Below are 17465 nucleotides of genomic sequence, written 5' to 3' on the forward strand. Positions count from 1 at the left end.
GGACATTTCATTTTTATAAAGAGAGGAGAGAAACAACTGTCAGGGATAGTCTAGTTATATTTAATCCAGCCTCAGCACAAGGGGCTAGACTAGGTCGGTGTCCCTTCCAGCCCAACATTTCTATGATTCTATATCATATTGAAAAAGGGATATGGTGACTTTTTTAGCCTATAGAAAGAATAATCTACACATACAGTGAACAAACCATGATTGTGTTTTTCTTAGCTATCTTGACTCCGAGCACAAAACACCACTATGTTTGGTACAAAGGAAAACAGTAGTTTACTGAATCATGAAACACCACAGCAGGAAAAAAAACTCACCAGTTTCAGCTAAACTTTGGGGAAAAGCAAATAGAAAAGGAACAGAATAATTCAAAAAAGCCTGGAAATAACTGCAAACTTAATATATATTTTATTCCAGACATGCAGGCAAACAAATATGGAGAGGCCCCTCAGGCTTAAAATTGGTGGCAGGGAATCAAATCACACAGCCTGAAATCTGGTGAACTTTTTGTTTCAGAATGAGCAACACCTGATTTCTCAGGTGGCCAAGCCGCCATGGACAAACAAATAGGTCACTGCTTAAAGAAATCAAAGAGGAGAATGCAAGGCAGAATCATCATGAGCATTCACTCAAGCAAAGAGCTTTAAAGACTGTACCACAGTGTTCAGACTGAGACTGTTCAATTGTATATGCCTGAAATCTGCCAACCTTACTTTGTGAGAAAGGACACAAATGTTATTTCATTTTCTCACTCCCCCAGATGTTTATGGAACCTAAAGAAATTAAGAAGAAATCTGACCTCTGCATTAATAGACTATACATTATGTATAATAATCTCTCTCAAAGACTAGAGAATAGTTTTTTTTTATGACAAACACTCATACTTAAATTGAAGTCCTTACAAAAATACGAGTCTCCTCTTTTTCAGAAGGGAAAGGTCAAATGTGATGATTTAAAAAAAATATGCAAAATCAGGATGCTTCTGTCACATTGTCTTGGATCACATTCCACTTATATAGCTGGGAGGAGGGAGATTAAATTAATTCCATAAAACGGAAATTTTCCCAAATGAGCCAATTATACAGACCCTCCTAATTTAAATATTGGATTTTTGTTTTGTTTAAAAGGCCAAATGTAATTGAAAGGTGCCTAGAGATGCAGTGGAACAAGTGGGTGGGGTATGTATTCATTGAGAGTATATTTATTTCCCTTTGATGTTAACTGTACATTCATTGCAGGCTAACAAATAGATCTACATGTTTGCTGCTGCAATTCTCAAAGCCTCTGTGCCCAGGAATGGTTGCCAGCAGACTCATTACAACATTTCTGTGTAACTTAAGTTTGACTTTTACTTAACCTTTTGATGCCTTTTAAGAACATAAGAATGGCCGTACTGGGTCAGACCAAAGGTCCATCTAGCCCAGTATCCTGTCTACCGACAGTGGCCAATGCCAGGTGCCCCAGAGGGAGTGAACCTAACAGGTAATGATCAAGTGATCTCTCTCCTGCCATCCATCTCCACCCTCTGACAAACAGAGGCTAGGGACACCATTCCTTACCCAAGCTGGCTAATAGCCAATAACGGACTTAACCTCCATGAATTTATTCAGTTCTCTTTTAAACACTGTTATAGTCCTAGCCTTCACAACCTCCTCAGGCAAGGAGTTCTAGAAGTTGACTGTGCGCTGTGTGAAGAAGAACTTCCTTTTATTTGTTTTAAACCTGCTGCCCATTAATTTCATTTGGTGGACCCTAGTTCTTGTACACCTCTACCCCGATATAACGCGACCCGATATAACACGAATTCTGATATAATGCGGTAAAGCAGTGCTCCGGGGGGGGCAGGGCTGCGCACTTTGGTGGATCAAAGCAAGTTTGATATAACGCGGTTTCACCTAATACACGGTAAGATTTTTTGGCTCCTGAGGATAGCGTTATATCGAGGTAGAGGTGTATTATGGGAACAAGTAAATAACTTTTTCCTTATTTACTTTCTCCACATCATTCATGATTTTATATACCTCTATCATATTCCCCCTTAGTCTCCTCTTTTCCAAGCTGAAAAGTCCTAGACTGTTTAATCTCTCCTCATATGGGACCCTCTCCAAACCCCTAATCATTTTAGTTGCCCTTCTCTGAACCTTTTCTAATGCCAGTATATCTTTTTTGAGATGAGGAGACCACATCTGTACGCAGTATTCAAGATGTGGGCGTACCATGGATTTATCTTAGGGCAATAAGATACTCTCCGTCTTATTCTCTATTCCCTTTTTAATGATTCCTAACATCCTGTTTGCGTTTTTGACCACCGCTGCACACTGCATGGACGTCTTCAGAGAACTATCCATGATGACTCCAAGATCTTTTTCCTGATTCGTTGTAGCTAAATTAGCCCCCATCATATTGCATGTATAGTTGAGGTTATTTTTTCCAATGTGCATTACTTTACATTTATCCACATTAAATTTCATTTGCCATTTTGTTGCCCAATCACTTAGTTTTGTGAGATCTTTTTGAAGTTCTTCACAGTCTCCTTTGGCCTTAACTAGATGCATGCTTATTTCTGAAGGTAGTACAAAATACAGGTAATGAATAAACCAAATTCTGCTCTCACTTACATTCGTGCAACTCCATTGAATTCATTGGGAACATTGCCCAATAATAATAATAATTTATATTTATTTGATATCTTAAAAATGCCAACAAATCCTACAGCTCTTAACAATCTGGGGGCCTAGCCCTGAAATCCTTACTCCCTCAAAATATTGACTTTAATAGGATTTTGACAGAGCAAGGACTTCAAGATTTTGCCCTACGTACATAAAACAACACTGAAATAAAGCCATCTTTGGTCTGGAGAGTGGCAGCCAACCAACATCCAACATCCTCATGAAGGGGGAGGAGCACTTTTAGTCAAGGATGCTGAGGGAAAACACCTATTTGAAAAACACCATGGAATTGTTAATGTCTAAACAGAGAAAATCAAGCAGCAATTTTAAAGGTCTTTTAAAAAAGGCTCCATGCTAAAAAATGGGCATGTTAACACATAAATATACATTGTCACAAATAGAGCAATATACATCTTCCAACAAAAGTTCTACTATCCATTCCCCTACTCCTTGAACTCTCAATGGAGGTATTTAGCCATGCACCTGTAATGTCAAGAGGGCAGAATATCAGGCTGTGTTTGCAACTGCTGAGCCATGAAGATCATCCTCATGAAATGTAATGTATTAACCTACCTTAAGTATAGAACCATTCACTACAAAGCAGCTGAAATTTAAAAGAAAGCTGTTGACGTTGCGCAATTATAGGAACTCCCATTCATTTTCAAGAGCAGATTTGTAGGAGTCATGTGGGCAGAACAACTAAAGCATTGTTTTGATTCCACTGATTTTTTTTTTCCAAAGTGAAATCTCAGACTGCACCGTATTTGTTTAAATTCTAGATTTAAAAGAATGAATTGCTTATGACAATTTAGTAGAGCTGTTTAGTAAACAAAAACATTTTTTCGTAAAACTTTCCATTTAATAATGTATTCCATTTTGTGTGTGCACTGTTGTTGTAGCTGTGTTGGTCCCAGGACAGGAGACACACAAGGTGGGTGAGGTAATATCTTTTATTGGATCAACTTCTCTTAGTGAAAAAGACATGCTTTTCAAGCCCCACAGACCTGAGGAAGGCTTGAAAGCTTGTTTCTTTCACCAACAGAAGTTGGTCCAATAAAAGATTTTACCTCACCTCCACTGTCTCTCTCATATCCCATTTTCTGTCAGAAATGGTTCTGATTAAACTTTTCTGTATAGCTCCACCATTTATGTAAGAGGAAAAAGATCTCAGAGAGACAACCTAATTTAATAAGAGTATAGTATGATGTGGGAGACATACACACATATGTGCTACTCTGGTGACACACATCCGCCACCAGAGTGTACTGTTGAATCTGGCCAATCCTCACTTTGGGGGAAACAGCAGCTTGGACATCCCCTTTGATATTTATGTGCAGTGGAGGATTCTAGGCAGGATGGGGCCGTCATATCAAGTATGCATGGCAGCCATTTGGGAAGGGCAGGGGGTGTATAGGCAGGAGTAATAGAAGGAAATTGAGCAAAGGAAAATTACAGACAAATATCAGAGAAAATTTCCTAACAAAGAGGTGAAGTCAAATATGGAATATATTTATCAAGGCAAACAGATGCCTAACTAGACTAGGCATAGCTGGAGATTACATTGTAGGGAACAATTCTCTACAGGCAGGGAGGTGGACAAGATCACCTATCACCCAAAAGGGCGGTTCCATCTTTTATATTTAGATCTTCTTCAATATGTCATAGACAGTTTTTACTAACATTCATTTCAAATCCTAAAGGCTGTTCTCTTTGACTATGACAGTAACCCTCATAACTTGCTATTTACAGATATTTGCATGAATAGGTTTTTGTTCACAAGAATGTTTAGAGAATAGTTGTTCTCCATACAAATATTCAGGTTTATATAAAATCAAGTGTATGTGCTATTTTTTTTAAAAAATGTAGTCATCCAACTATGGAGCAGAAATAGTAACATATGACTTAGGTCATACAATAATTAATAAAGCAAACAGTTCAAATGAGCACTTTGCAAACATGGGACAGACTGAAATTTGTTCAAATAAACTATCTGGCAAATATTTGCAAATGGAACTTGTCAAATAATGGAAACAAATTTGTGGAGCCATTCCAAAATAAACCACAGAAGTTCAATTTGCTGCTAGTCATGGAGTAAGAATATTTGTTTTGGAACTGTGTATTGCTGTGTGTTTTGTGTACTTTGAATATTTGTGTTACTTTTGAAAGTGTTTTACAAAAATGTTGGTCAATCTCAAAAATATATCCTTTGTATATGAAGTATATTATTCATTATTCATGTTTTGTGGTTGCTATTTCTTATTATCATCTCTTCTCCTATTAAAAAGGTTCAGGCATCCAATGAAGGTGCAAAAATACAACATATGACCACATCCAAACAATGCTTTCCATCCTTTATATAGCACTTCAACACCAAAAGTCCTTCTATTGTTATCAGTAAGCATTGCCAGATGTTTTGCTACGGTACTGCGGTTGCCATTTTGTAAGCATTCATCCGTCTCAGGACAGAGATAGAGGAACTATTCATCTGGTAATGATACCGTAGAAGCTTATTATGAACTTCATGAATCAGTAGTGAAATGTACTGTATTCCACTAGTCATAGCCTCCAGATGCCTTTGCTTTACTGCCTGTCTCAGGATTTCATAAATGTGGCCATGATGGAAGTATTCAAGTATGACTGCACATGGCTCTGCTCTCTGCTTTCAAAGGAGTGGAAAAGAAAGCTTCCATCAGTTCTACCTTAACCGACTCGTGGACATTTTCCCTTTGGAAACATTGCTTTTTAACAAAGGACGTCACTGACAGTGTAAAGGCCTTCTCTCAACCTTACTGAGGATGAAATGGTGTCTCCTGGTAAGATATAGGACTTGCTAAAGTACCCTTGGAAGTAAATGTTAACACTCCCATTGACTATAAAAGGAGCAGTTCCACAGTATGTGATCTTCTCTTTGCTGAGGCTATTTCAAGCATCTTCCCTCCTTCTACTCTATCTGCTCCATTAACGGAATCTTTGATGAGACAGTCCACAAACCCCTATGCAGGACCAATTTCAGCTTTCTTGGCATTAAACTTAACTAACCAACTGGTGAACATTAGACAATGTAAAGTCCACTCTGTACAGTGTCTTAGTGTGAGGCTACTCCTTCAGTTCCTAACTGGAGCCTTCTAAGCCCACATCACCAGACTTCTCTGAATTAAAACCAAGAATCCTCTCTTAGGGAAGCCTCGCTCTCAAACTTGCTTCCTTTTTTTTTTTTTCTTCTTTTTCTCCTTTGTTTTTCCCCTACAGCTGTAGTGCCTCCTTCCAGGCTTGATACTGCTGCTAGGTCTTGTAGGCTGCAGGGGCCACCTGGAACCCATCTCCAGGACTGTTAGCCCCTTCCTGCCCTGGTCCAGTGGAGGGTTTGTCCACTCTGTCACAGAGTGAAATAGGAATCTTACAAGCATGCTAAACAGCTGAATGATATAGGTAATAGAACCTACATTAGAGGGATTCACAATAGGTTCTTTCAGTGGGTGATTCGTCCTGCATAACTCAGAAATTTTGCCCCGTCTGTATATGTATGAGGATATGTTTCTCTGGAATATCTTCACATAGGGACGGACTCTGGTTTATTGATTTCAATAAAGATACACTAGGGATTGATTTAACTAATAGCCCTGATATTAAGATATTACTATCAACATTTTCAAGTGTGAGTTCTTAAAATTAGGCACCTATATCCATAGTTAGGCATCTAAGTATAAGTAGACAGCTTTGCAAAGAAACTGAGCATCTGCAGCTCTTATTTCCTTCAATCAGACCTGGGGTGCTCAACGCTGAAATAAATCAGACTGTTTTATTCAGGTGCCTACATTTAGGCACAGAAGTGTGAAATTCTAGTCTGTAGGGGTAAATTTTTCAAAATCATCCAAATGACTTTTGAGAAATCTGATTTTCAAAAGTAGAAAGGAGAGAGACAATAAAACTTAAAACTCCTAAATGTCTAAGGGCTGGTCTCCACTACTGGAGAAATCAATGCTGCTGCAATTGATGCAGCAGGGATCGATTTAGTGGATCCAGTGAAGAATCGACAGCAGAGCGCTCTCCGGTCAACCCCGGTACTCCAGCTCTCCAAGAAGAATAAGGCAAGTCGACCGGAGACCATCTCCCATTGTCTCAGCACCATGAAGATACCATGGTAAGTCGACCTAAGCTACGTCGATTCCAGCTACGTTATTCACATAGCTGGAGTAGCGTAACTTAGGTCGACTTATCCCCGTAGTGAAGAAAGCCCTAAGTCTCTTTTGAAAATGGTCTTAGGCTCTAAATCACTTAGGCACTTACGAAAATATTCCCTAGGTCTTCTGAATAAGGACTCAATTCTGTCCTCAGATACATCTGTGCAATTACCACTGACCTCAGTGGGATTTTCAGAGGTGCATGCCAGGAAAACACTCACCCCTAAATATAGTACACATAGTACTCTCTAGTGTCTCACTGTAGTGCAATTGTTCTCCTTAATCAGGACTACATTTTTAAATCTTTGAAAATCCAGGTGCTTTCACTGCATAGTTGCCCTTCATTCAAAAGGGCTATAAATCTCCAGTTTTTAACGAAGAGTGAACAATTCAGCCTTCTTCTACAAAGCACACATAGTAATACATATGCTATTCTCCCTTCATGATTGTCACAGATGCCCTAACCAAGGCTCTGCTTACCACTCAGCAAACTAGACCTTTTTCCCCCCACACACTCCAGTGTGGCATGCTGGGAATTCTGAGACAGCTTCAGGTACATTTTAAATAGAAGGGTTTTCTGAATTAAATATGAAAATTAATAACATTAATACACTATCGCTTGTGTTACTTATTTTCATGTTAAATTTAATTGTCTAAGCATTTGGGTTTCTCTCCTCATCAAATCCAGAATTCTGACTACTTTCACTAATATTTAGGGCAAGTCAACACTACAGGGCTAAGTCGACCTAAGTTACGTAACTCTAGCTACGTGAATAACGTAACTGGAGTCAACGTATGTTAGGTCGACTTATTTCAGTGTATACATCGTGCTGGGTCGATGGGAGAAACTCTCCCGTTGATTTACCTTATGCTTCTCATTCCGGTGGAGTACCGGAGTGAACAGGAGAGCGATCAGCAGTCGATTTAGCGGGTCTTCATTAAACCCGCTAAATCGACCCCCGGTGGATCGATTGCCACACGTCGATCCCCTGATAAGTGGAGATAAGCCCTTACTAACCTTCTTTACACTTATGTCCCCTCGCTGAACTCAGTAGGATGGCATATGGGTAACTGCAAGCAGCATTTGGCCCTTTCCTTTATATTTTATCTACTCATTATTTATTGATAAGCCTCAGAGATAGGTACAGTATAAGAACATAGATAAATAGACTGGCAGATCCAAACTGCCCAATTTCTCCAGGGTTCATAGATTAGGATCACACTTTTTATTTGAGCCTGCTTCTGAAAGCTGGGGAGCACCTGTAGCTCCTGCTGACATTTATGAGAGTTGCATCTGTTTGACTCTTTTTATGAATAGGCATTTAATCCTGATGCTTTCTGACCCAACTAGTATTTTATTTTACCTTAAATGAAACATATATTTGTGGCTTTCACATTTCTGACATTTCTTTGTTTAAAGATTAATGGACAACGTTATTCAGATGAGGAATCATAAAAGCCTAATTTGGAAGGAGGAGGGGAATTTGCAGCTATTCTTTTGCTATATTTTGTTTGAGGGGGTGCCTTAAAGTGTAATAGTTTCTGACCTTAATTTCAGTAGTGTATGCACCACTGCCTGCTAAGGTCTAAGCAGAAAACTGGAAGCCATAATCATATAAAGAATACAAGGATTATCTCTGAAAAATATATGATAAATATTTAGATAATATGAACAACTTTGATAGGCTTGTTAGTCACAAATGAATAACTCTTTAATATATCATTAATATCAGTCAATGAATTCTGTCATCTTCCCCTAGTCATTCTCTCAGTGCCCTACATGCTACTACTCATCATGCTCAAAAATCTCTTCCTAAACTGTTCGGTTCAGAATTATACAATAATAGTCAGAGTCTTCTACAAAAACAAAATGCAGATCAAAAGGAATGATTTCAAAGCAGTATCTTTGTGGATTCTAATATAATATCTCCAGAGGAAGCTCGAACCAGTGATTCAGTTCCATATTTTATAAGGCCCTAGGCAATATAATTAGCAAGTTTGCGAATGCCTTAATATATTTAACCAAAAGGTATATAAGATTCAGAATTTAATGCCTACCCATGCTATAGACCAAAGGTAGTTTGTTTACAAAGAGAAACTAGAGGGGTGAAGTAAATGTCAAGAAAAAACTTACAGTAAGGGCAGCCGTAGACCTCAGTTCTCAGCCCTATTTGGCCCTCTCCACTCCAGTCGAGAGGAACTATGCGTATATAGCGGGCTATAACTGGATGCTGTAAATCATGCCGGATCACGCTATCAGAATTTGTATTTCCAGGAAATGCCTAAGGGGAGGAAAAAGAAATCTCTTGTAACATTAGAATACTTCTGTGAGGGGAAAAAATAGGAACAACAGTCTTCTGAGTATTTAGGTTAAACTGCATTCTGGTCAACTTGTCTCTATGCTAGTGATTGAATTAATGGATGATTCAATAAACAGCACTGGGAGTTCTACAGTGCTCATGAAAGATGCCAGATATATGGCATTGGAAGCTTATGTCCTCTTTCTCCATAATAGGTACAGTATACCTTATTCTTGGTTGAGTGAACCCCAACTAAGGGTGAGAGTAGTTCATTCTGTGTCTCTATCTAGTTTTTAGCTTGTTGATTAGAATGTCAATAAGCGTCCCAATTGTAGTGATTGTTTTTGTGAAGACATTTATTCACTAATAACTAGACTGAATACACCAACTCTTTTCACATAGATGGAAATAATTTTAGTTATTAGTGACATGGGACAGATTTGAACTGTTCCCCATTTCAGCTTTATGCTTATATAGTAGAATTTACCATATTTCTGCAGGACCCAGAAACCATACCTTAACTTTGAAGTCTCACCTGTAAGGAAACATGTAATCTTCACAATCAACACCTCACCCTAAACGAAATGTGCAATTAGATATTTTGGAAATTGTACTAATCATCATAATCTTGGCTCTCATTCACAGTGAGAGGTATTTTTTTCAAATACTAAGACCTCAGAGAAGGACACAATAGTTCTCAAGTGTATTAATGTTTCCAGAATTAATGAAGTCAACACATCTAGTTTTTTATTTTAGTACCTCTTGGCATAATGATTCATAGCATCTGGCTCAACAGAAAACAATATCTGCTTGTTAACTCTGCTTACATATTTTCTATCTAGTCAGCCCTGGGTCAGTCTGTTCATTAACAGCCAGAACTTCACATAGGCAGAACTTTTTTATCTTTCTATAGCTAGCTTTCACTGGAGATAACATGTCAAGCTACTGAACAGGGCAGTCGTACACCAAGGGGAAACGGATAGCCAATTGTCAAAAAGACTATAAACAGTCATTGTTAGTACATTCTTATAAAATTCAGCCACTGCAGCTTTTGCTAGAGAAAAACCTGTATCCAAAGATTCAGAAGTAAACTCAGTATTAATGAATAGGCATTAATTAATTAATATTTTAGTTATTCATATCAATCAGAACACATTCATTCATTTAAAATAGTCTATTGTACACATTGCTATAGACGGTAATATACTTAGGGCTAGAATATACAAAATACACACTGCCCAGAATAAGGTGCGATGGGGACCCATCATCCCTGAGGAAGTTCCAGGAGGAATTCTTCTTTCACAAGGAAGAATTTCTCCCCAAGATCCCCACCATGCTAGGAGAGCATTTATGCTTCTATACCCCTTGCATTCCAGGCCCATTCTATGCTTGGCATGTCCCTGTCCTCTCCCTGCATCCATTGGGCTTGGCTGTGCTTCCCATGCAGGGATCAGTCCTCTTAGAGTAAATTCAGTTACCACAATTGTGGAAGGCTCCTACTGGGGAAGCATAAGGAGAGGAAGTCTTCTCTTTCATACTAGTACCCAGCAGAATCTGTTCCGTGTTATTTCTGGTTTGTTTTTTTTCCTTCTGAATTTTAGTGTTTATTTATGCAAATTATGACCCACTTTAAAGCTGAATCTTTCATTTTATTATTTACAGATAATTATTTCAAAAGCATGCCTCAATGTTTTTGGTCTGTATTTCTTCACCCACCTGCAATTTTCACCAGGAAAGATTTTAAACATCAAAACTTCTTTGAGACAATTATCTCCACTTCTAGACATATTAAATGTCTAGTATGTATGAATTAATAATTGTTTCAAGGACAGAAACACAAAAGTCGAAATTCTCCACAAATTTCAAAACAGCTACATTTGGTTCTTTTCCATAACCATTTAAAAAAGAACACTGTATAGCTTCAGGATTGTTAGTCAAGGAGAAGGAATAAAACTAACAAATAAAATTAGAAGCCTTAAGCATATAGTTGTTACCATTAAAAAGGAAACATTTATCAGTAGTCAATAGGACATTCAAGGATTTAACCCCAAATGTATTTATTGATTACTATAGGCAGGGCTTGTAGTGCTGCCTACTATTAAGGTTGCCTGACCCTTCCCATTATAAGATCCGGTCTTAAATTATTTGTAGGGTTACCATACGTCCGGATTTTCCCGGACATGTCCGGCTTTTTGGGCCTCAAATCCCTGTCCGGGGGGAAATCCCAAAAAACCGAACATGTCCGGGAAAATAGGGAGGGGCCAGCGCCGCTGGGTGCTGGGCCGGGGGCCGGGCAGGGGCCGGCAGTGCGGGGCCGGGCCGGGCCCGGCGGTGCTGGGCCGGGGGCCGGGGGTGCTGGGCCAGGGGTCGGCGGTGCTGGGCCGGGGGCCGGCGGTGCTGGGCTGGGGGCCGGGGCCGGGGATGCTGGGCCAGGGGCCGGGACCGGGGGCCGGGCCGGGGCCAGGCCGGGGCCGGCAGTGCTGGGCCGGGGACCGGGGTGCTGGGCCGGGGTCCGGGGCCGGCAGTGCTGGGCCGGGGGTCGGAGGTGCTGGGCCGGGGGCCGGGGCCGGCAGTGCTGGGCCGGGGCCGGGGGTGCTGGGCCGGGGGCCGGGGCCAGCGGTGCTGGGCCAGGGGTGCTGGGCCGGGGCCCGGGCCGGGGCCGGGGGTGCTGGGGCCGGGCCGGGGGCCGGCGGTGCTGGCCCGGGGGTGCTCGGCCGGGGGCTGGCCCGGGGCCGGCACCCCAGGGCCCGAGCCGAGCCGAGCCAGGCTGGAGACGCTGGGGCCGGGGCCGGCCGCCGGAGGGAGCCGCTCAGTTGGGGGGGCCAGACTGGGCCGCGCCTCCTCCCCCCACCCCTCCCAGCTTACCTGCTGCCTGCTTCAGGCTTCCCGCAAATCAAATGTTCGCGGGAAGCAGGGGAGGGGGCGGAGTTGGGGCGGGGACTTTGGGGAAGGGGTGGAGTTGGGGCGGGGGTGTGGGCGGGGCCAGGGCCCCGTGGAGTGTCCTCTTTTTGGACACTCAAAATATGGTAACCCTAATTATTTGCAACTTTGCAAACTAACCATTCAGATCATATTACATGCTGCCAGCCAAAATGGTTGAGTTATTTCCAAGAATAAGTCTAGGGGAAAAATACATTGTTTGCCCATGTTAAAATATACTGGCAACCTTTTATCTGAAAAGCTCTAACACCTCATGCTTTGAAGCAAGGACTTGAAATGTGGCCTTTGTCTCAGACATGTGCCTTTTGCTGCCCCTGAAAATCCACCTACATTTGGCCAAGATATCAGCTTCTGAAAAATTGCAGTTTGCATCTGCTAAGTAGAGACATTAGATTTTAGCTGCTAAAATTGAAAGATCTCTTCCTCACTAAGCATGCTCCAGCCTGTCTCAACTCCTAATGCTGATCAGACTGCACATATGCCATCCCCACAAAGCAAATGAGCATGCTTTATCCCTTCAGAGGTCCTACTTGTTAGCAGCATGTGCATGCAACATCTCCACAGAGTGACTGAACATGCTCCAATCCTTGGCTACACGGACAATGCCAGACTCTCTCTCTCCCTAATGGCTGTTCCAGGCCTGGGTAGAGCTGGGCACTGGAACTGTGAGCAGGCAGCCTCTCTCTCCAGTGCTCGCAGTAACCCCCTACCTGGCACCCAAGTAGCAAGGAGGAGGAAGCCATCTGCTTTGAATGCAAATGAGACACAAAGTGGACCAGGGAAGAGGGAAAGCAGATTGGGACAAGGTGTCTGATGAGACTGGAAGTGGAAGTGGGGAGAGAGAGAACTGTACTCCTGTATCTGGCTATAGAAGATGACGCATTGGGAGCTGGGGCAGAGGGGATGCTGGGACTGGTTGATCAAGAAGACTGGAACTAGGAGTTGGGCAGGGAAATGGGCAAGGGATAGAGCCAGCTGTTGGGGGAAGGGGACACTGAGATCAGATGAAGAGCTGGGAGAAAGAGGGATAGTTGGTACTAGGAACCCTGGGATGGAACAGGGGGAGGGGAGATTGATCTGGCAAGAGAAAGGGGCAGAGGGAGAACAGGAACTGATTGGGGAAAGAGACTGGAACAAGGAGCCAGAGATGGAGTGTGTTTTTTCGGGGGGAGACCAAGATTGAATGAGGATCATGTGGAGGGAGACTAGGACTGGGAGAGAGTGGGGTTGGGGGAAGGAAAGAGAGATTGCATGAGGTATTTGGAGGGGAAATTGGAACTGGATGGGCAAAGATACTGGGACTGGGTGTGGGGAAGGGAGGAATGGGAGTGGGGGGGGGGGATGAGATTGGGACTCATACAGCGAGCCCACAAGGGGAGACTGGGACTGACTGGCCAAAACGACTGGGATTATGAAGAGAAGCCTGGGAATGGAGACTTGGAAGGCTAGGAGAGTGGGACTAGGGAAGAGACAGGGCTGGGTCAGGGACAAGTTGGATGTGATCAGGGAGAAGAGTAGGTTCACGGGATGGGCAGAAGAGTCTCTGCCCAATGGAACACTCACCTTCAGAGCCTAGAATGGAGCCCAACCTTCCTGAGTCTTATCATTCATCTGCTCTGAGTAAATATCTGTGAAACCACTGGCAGTGTCCCATGCCCCTCTAGAGCTGGTCCACATACAAGCTTTAAGTTGCTCCGTTGTTAAGTGAAGTTGCAGAAGTCTGTGCAGTGGATCTAAAGGTTCCAAACCTAATGATGATCCATGTGGGTATCAATATGACATCTCATATTGGAAATTTCCATTTGCTTTTTAAAAGCCTCAGAAATTACCCACCAAAAACTTTTTAAAAAGAACATTAAGATCACAAAGCTGAACTTTAGGAAATGCCAAGATTAAGGTTGCTCATGCAACCTTATTTCAGCCCCCTTGTATGTATGTCTCATGATAGAGTCTCTAATTAAATGGTCAGATGCTATTTTTTTCACAAGTCCCCTACCTCATTTGGTGCACCCAATGGACCCGCTCTGGGGATGAATCAAGGTCATATAGTAAAAAGACTCTGTCTTCTATAGGACTCCTGCCTCATTTGTTGGAGAAGATGGAAGGTAAACAATGAATGAGGCAGAGGACTGCTGGAAGAGAAAGAACAGGCACTTGAATGCTGCCTCAGACCATTTGGATCCTACAAGAAAATAAGAGCCACCATACTGGATCAGACCAATGGTCTGTCTAGCCTAGTATCCCGTCTGCTACAGTGGCCAGTACCAGAGCATCGGGGGAGTATACAGAACAGGGCAATTAGGGAGTGATCCACCCCATCTCCCCACTCTGCTTCTGCAGTCAGAGGTTCAGGATTGCCCCAAGCATGGGGTTGCATCCGTGACCATCCTGGCTAATAGCCATTGATGGGCCTATCCTCCATGAACTTATCTAGTTCTTTTGAACATATTTATATTTTTGGCCATCACAACATCCCACTGCAATGAGTGCCACAGGTTAACTGTGTTGTGTGAAAACATACTTCCTCCTATTTGTTTTAAACCTGCTACCCTGTTAATTTCATCAGGTACCCCTGGTTTTTATTTTGTGTGAAAGGGTAAATAACATTTCTCTATTCTTTTTTTTCCACACCACTGATGATTTTATATACCTCTATGATATTCCCCTTTAGTCGTCTTTTTTCTAAGCTGAGCAACCCTAATCTCTTTTTTAGTCTCTCCTGCTATGGAATCCATTGCATACCCTTGATCATCATGGCTACCCTGCTCTGAACCTTTTCCAGTTCTACTATATCCTTTTTCAGAAGAGGTGACCAGACCTGGACACAGTATTCAAGGTGTGCCCCCCGCACCCAAGATTTATATAGTGGCATTAATGATATCCCTGTCATTGCCACAGAGTTACTATGTGACACTAGGCAAGTAACAAAGCATTCTTTTCACAGGTGGTCACTAACTGTATGTTCCTCGTGTTTTGACTTAAAATCCTGGGGGGTTGATTTGCAAAGTACTGAGCAGTCACAGCTGCAACTGAAGTCAATGAGAGCTTGTACCATAGAAAACTCATGAGGAAATTAATAGTTCAGTTTTCAAACAAGGGTTTGAATAACACGCTCTAAATCAGGAATAGGGCCAAACATTGAACAATGAGGTGAAAACAAAATATCCAATAGCTGCTTATTTAGTGAGCACTGTGCATTCTGTGCACTGAATGAGGCAGGGGTCCTGTGGGGAAAAAATAGTATGTGATCATGTAATTAAAGACTGTGTCATCATGAATACGTACAAGGGGGTTGTATTAAGGCTGCATGGGCAATCTTAATTCTGTTATTTCATAACTTTTGAGTTCTTGACTTTGCAACCTTGGCAATATTCTTTAAAGATAGTGTATTTCTGTATAATATAAAGTACAGTGGGAAAGTGTGGAATCTCTAATATATCTCCATGAAACCATTGGTAAAGGCTGACTTTTAAAATCAGAACTACTGAATGTGACTCTCTAAGTCTATTACCTGGATACAAACCCTTTCAAAAAGATTTGGGGCCCAACCCTGAAAATGCTAATTACCAGGCACGCTGTTTATTACTTTGAGTAGACCTATTGAATTCAGCACTACACTCAGTAGCATTTACTGGATCAGGTAAATAGACATGAGCAGCAGAGAATAGGGTAATGCGGGGGTGTCGTCAGTTTCCCAGATAATTAAAATGCATTTAATTTACTCTCCAGCAGAACAATATATTTTTAAACGCAGCCTTCATTTAGATAAATGTAGTACAGTAATGCATGCTCTGTGGATAATGCAAACAGCAGCCCAAATCCATCTTCGCAAGGCTGAAAAATCAATTTACAGAGACTTGTGAATTATATACCGTTGCTGTTAAATCTCCATTTCTGACTGAGATTTGTACATGGGCTTAGAAAGACAGGTTTTCATTAAAAAAACCTGAATTTATACAATTTGCAAACCTTAATGTTTGCCAAGGTTAAACAGTTTAATAAAATTTAAAATTATAATTCAAACCGATGTTATTGTGGGGTTTTTTTAAGGGCAGCGAGAATTGGACTATAAAATACATAAGTGTACACTAAAAAAAACCTCCTGTAACTTTTTCTTAAAACCTGAAAATATCTATGGTATCCGAACAAGTTGTCCAAATTATTAATCTCAAAAGCACACTGAAATCTTTAAAGTCTGTGTTAACACTGCCAGAAATGTGCCCCTCATGAGCAATTCAACCTTTCTTGAGCCCAAAGTGTTAGGAAAAATTACTAAGGCAGCAGTAAAGGCTCAGCTGGTTGTAAACCAAGTAATACAGTCTCAGCAGTCCAGTCCTTAAATCCTCCCCTTTGCAAACTAGGCCTCTGCTCTTATTGGATTCAAAGCTCTTAAAGCTTCTTCAACATGTTTCAACTCACATCACAATGAAAAGATTGGGAGCTGGAAGCATTGTGTTGTGCCTGATTTAGGAATTCTGGGGAGCACAGCAGGAATATTGTTACTGTGACACCTTTGCCAACAATGCAGCCTGACTATCTTTGCTGGCCAGTGTGAAATGGGGTATGGCCAGGGCCCCACCACATGCCCAACCATTTTGGAAATGCTAGTTGCTGACAGTGGCACTAAGCTTGCACATACCTGTGGTTAGGATAATACATAGTCAGTTACCATGTTTGGTCTCTGCATGAGTGTGCAGAGTGGGAAGACTACTTTTACTTCCTTTTTCTCTCTTGCACACCATATGTAGTTCCACTGGAGTTACGCCTGATTTACAGAGGGGTAAGTGAATGGAGAATCAAGTTGTGACCCTTTAATATTTACTACTGATCAAGTGCTGTACTTAAGTAAACTCTTTACATTGCTGAGCATGTCATTCACAAAGCTAGAGTATGAAAAAAACAATGTTCACTTTTCCTAAATCTTTATAAATTGTGTTACTCTGAAAGTTCTCACAGTGTTGCACCACTGGAGAGAATGCTGCTTCTTAGCACTTTGCATTTGCTTCTTCTTTGCATAGCAGGTGGGCGTGACAATCAGGGTCCAGACATTCCAAGGGGGAAACAGAAGGGTTAAGCACCAAAAAAACAAAAACAAAAAAAAACAGATAAACCAAATGATTGCATGCTGTTTTTGTACTATAAAAATATACCGAATAAGGTCTTCTATGAAAGATTGTAATGTTCACTTACTAGTTGTTATGAGATATGCATACAGGTTAGGGTTCTGAATACATGTATGCACAGATATGTAGAAAATTGTAACTGGACCTGTGGTGCGACTTCAGCATCACCTCACAACAGGATGGGGAAGCAATCGGGCAGAGAGGGGCTACCTCTCCGAAAGAAAGAAACTGGCTTCAAGCACCTAG

At 41.6% G+C, this 17465-nt stretch overlaps 1 protein-coding gene across 1 annotated transcript in view; it reads right to left on the reverse strand.

The window, feature by feature from the left end:
• The window catches only part of CNTNAP2 (contactin associated protein 2), a 1144465-nt gene that overhangs the window by 923594 nt on the left and 203406 nt on the right, over positions 1-17465 (reverse strand). The window contains exon 4 of the mRNA XM_065398395.1: positions 8991-9138. Coding sequence (XP_065254467.1) covers positions 8991-9138 — 148 coding nt within the window. The remainder of the gene's footprint in view (positions 1-8990; positions 9139-17465) is intronic.

The sequence above is a fragment of the Emys orbicularis genome, chromosome 2 (genome assembly GCF_028017835.1).
Source record: "Emys orbicularis isolate rEmyOrb1 chromosome 2, rEmyOrb1.hap1, whole genome shotgun sequence".
Lineage (NCBI taxonomy): Eukaryota > Metazoa > Chordata > Testudines > Emydidae > Emys > Emys orbicularis.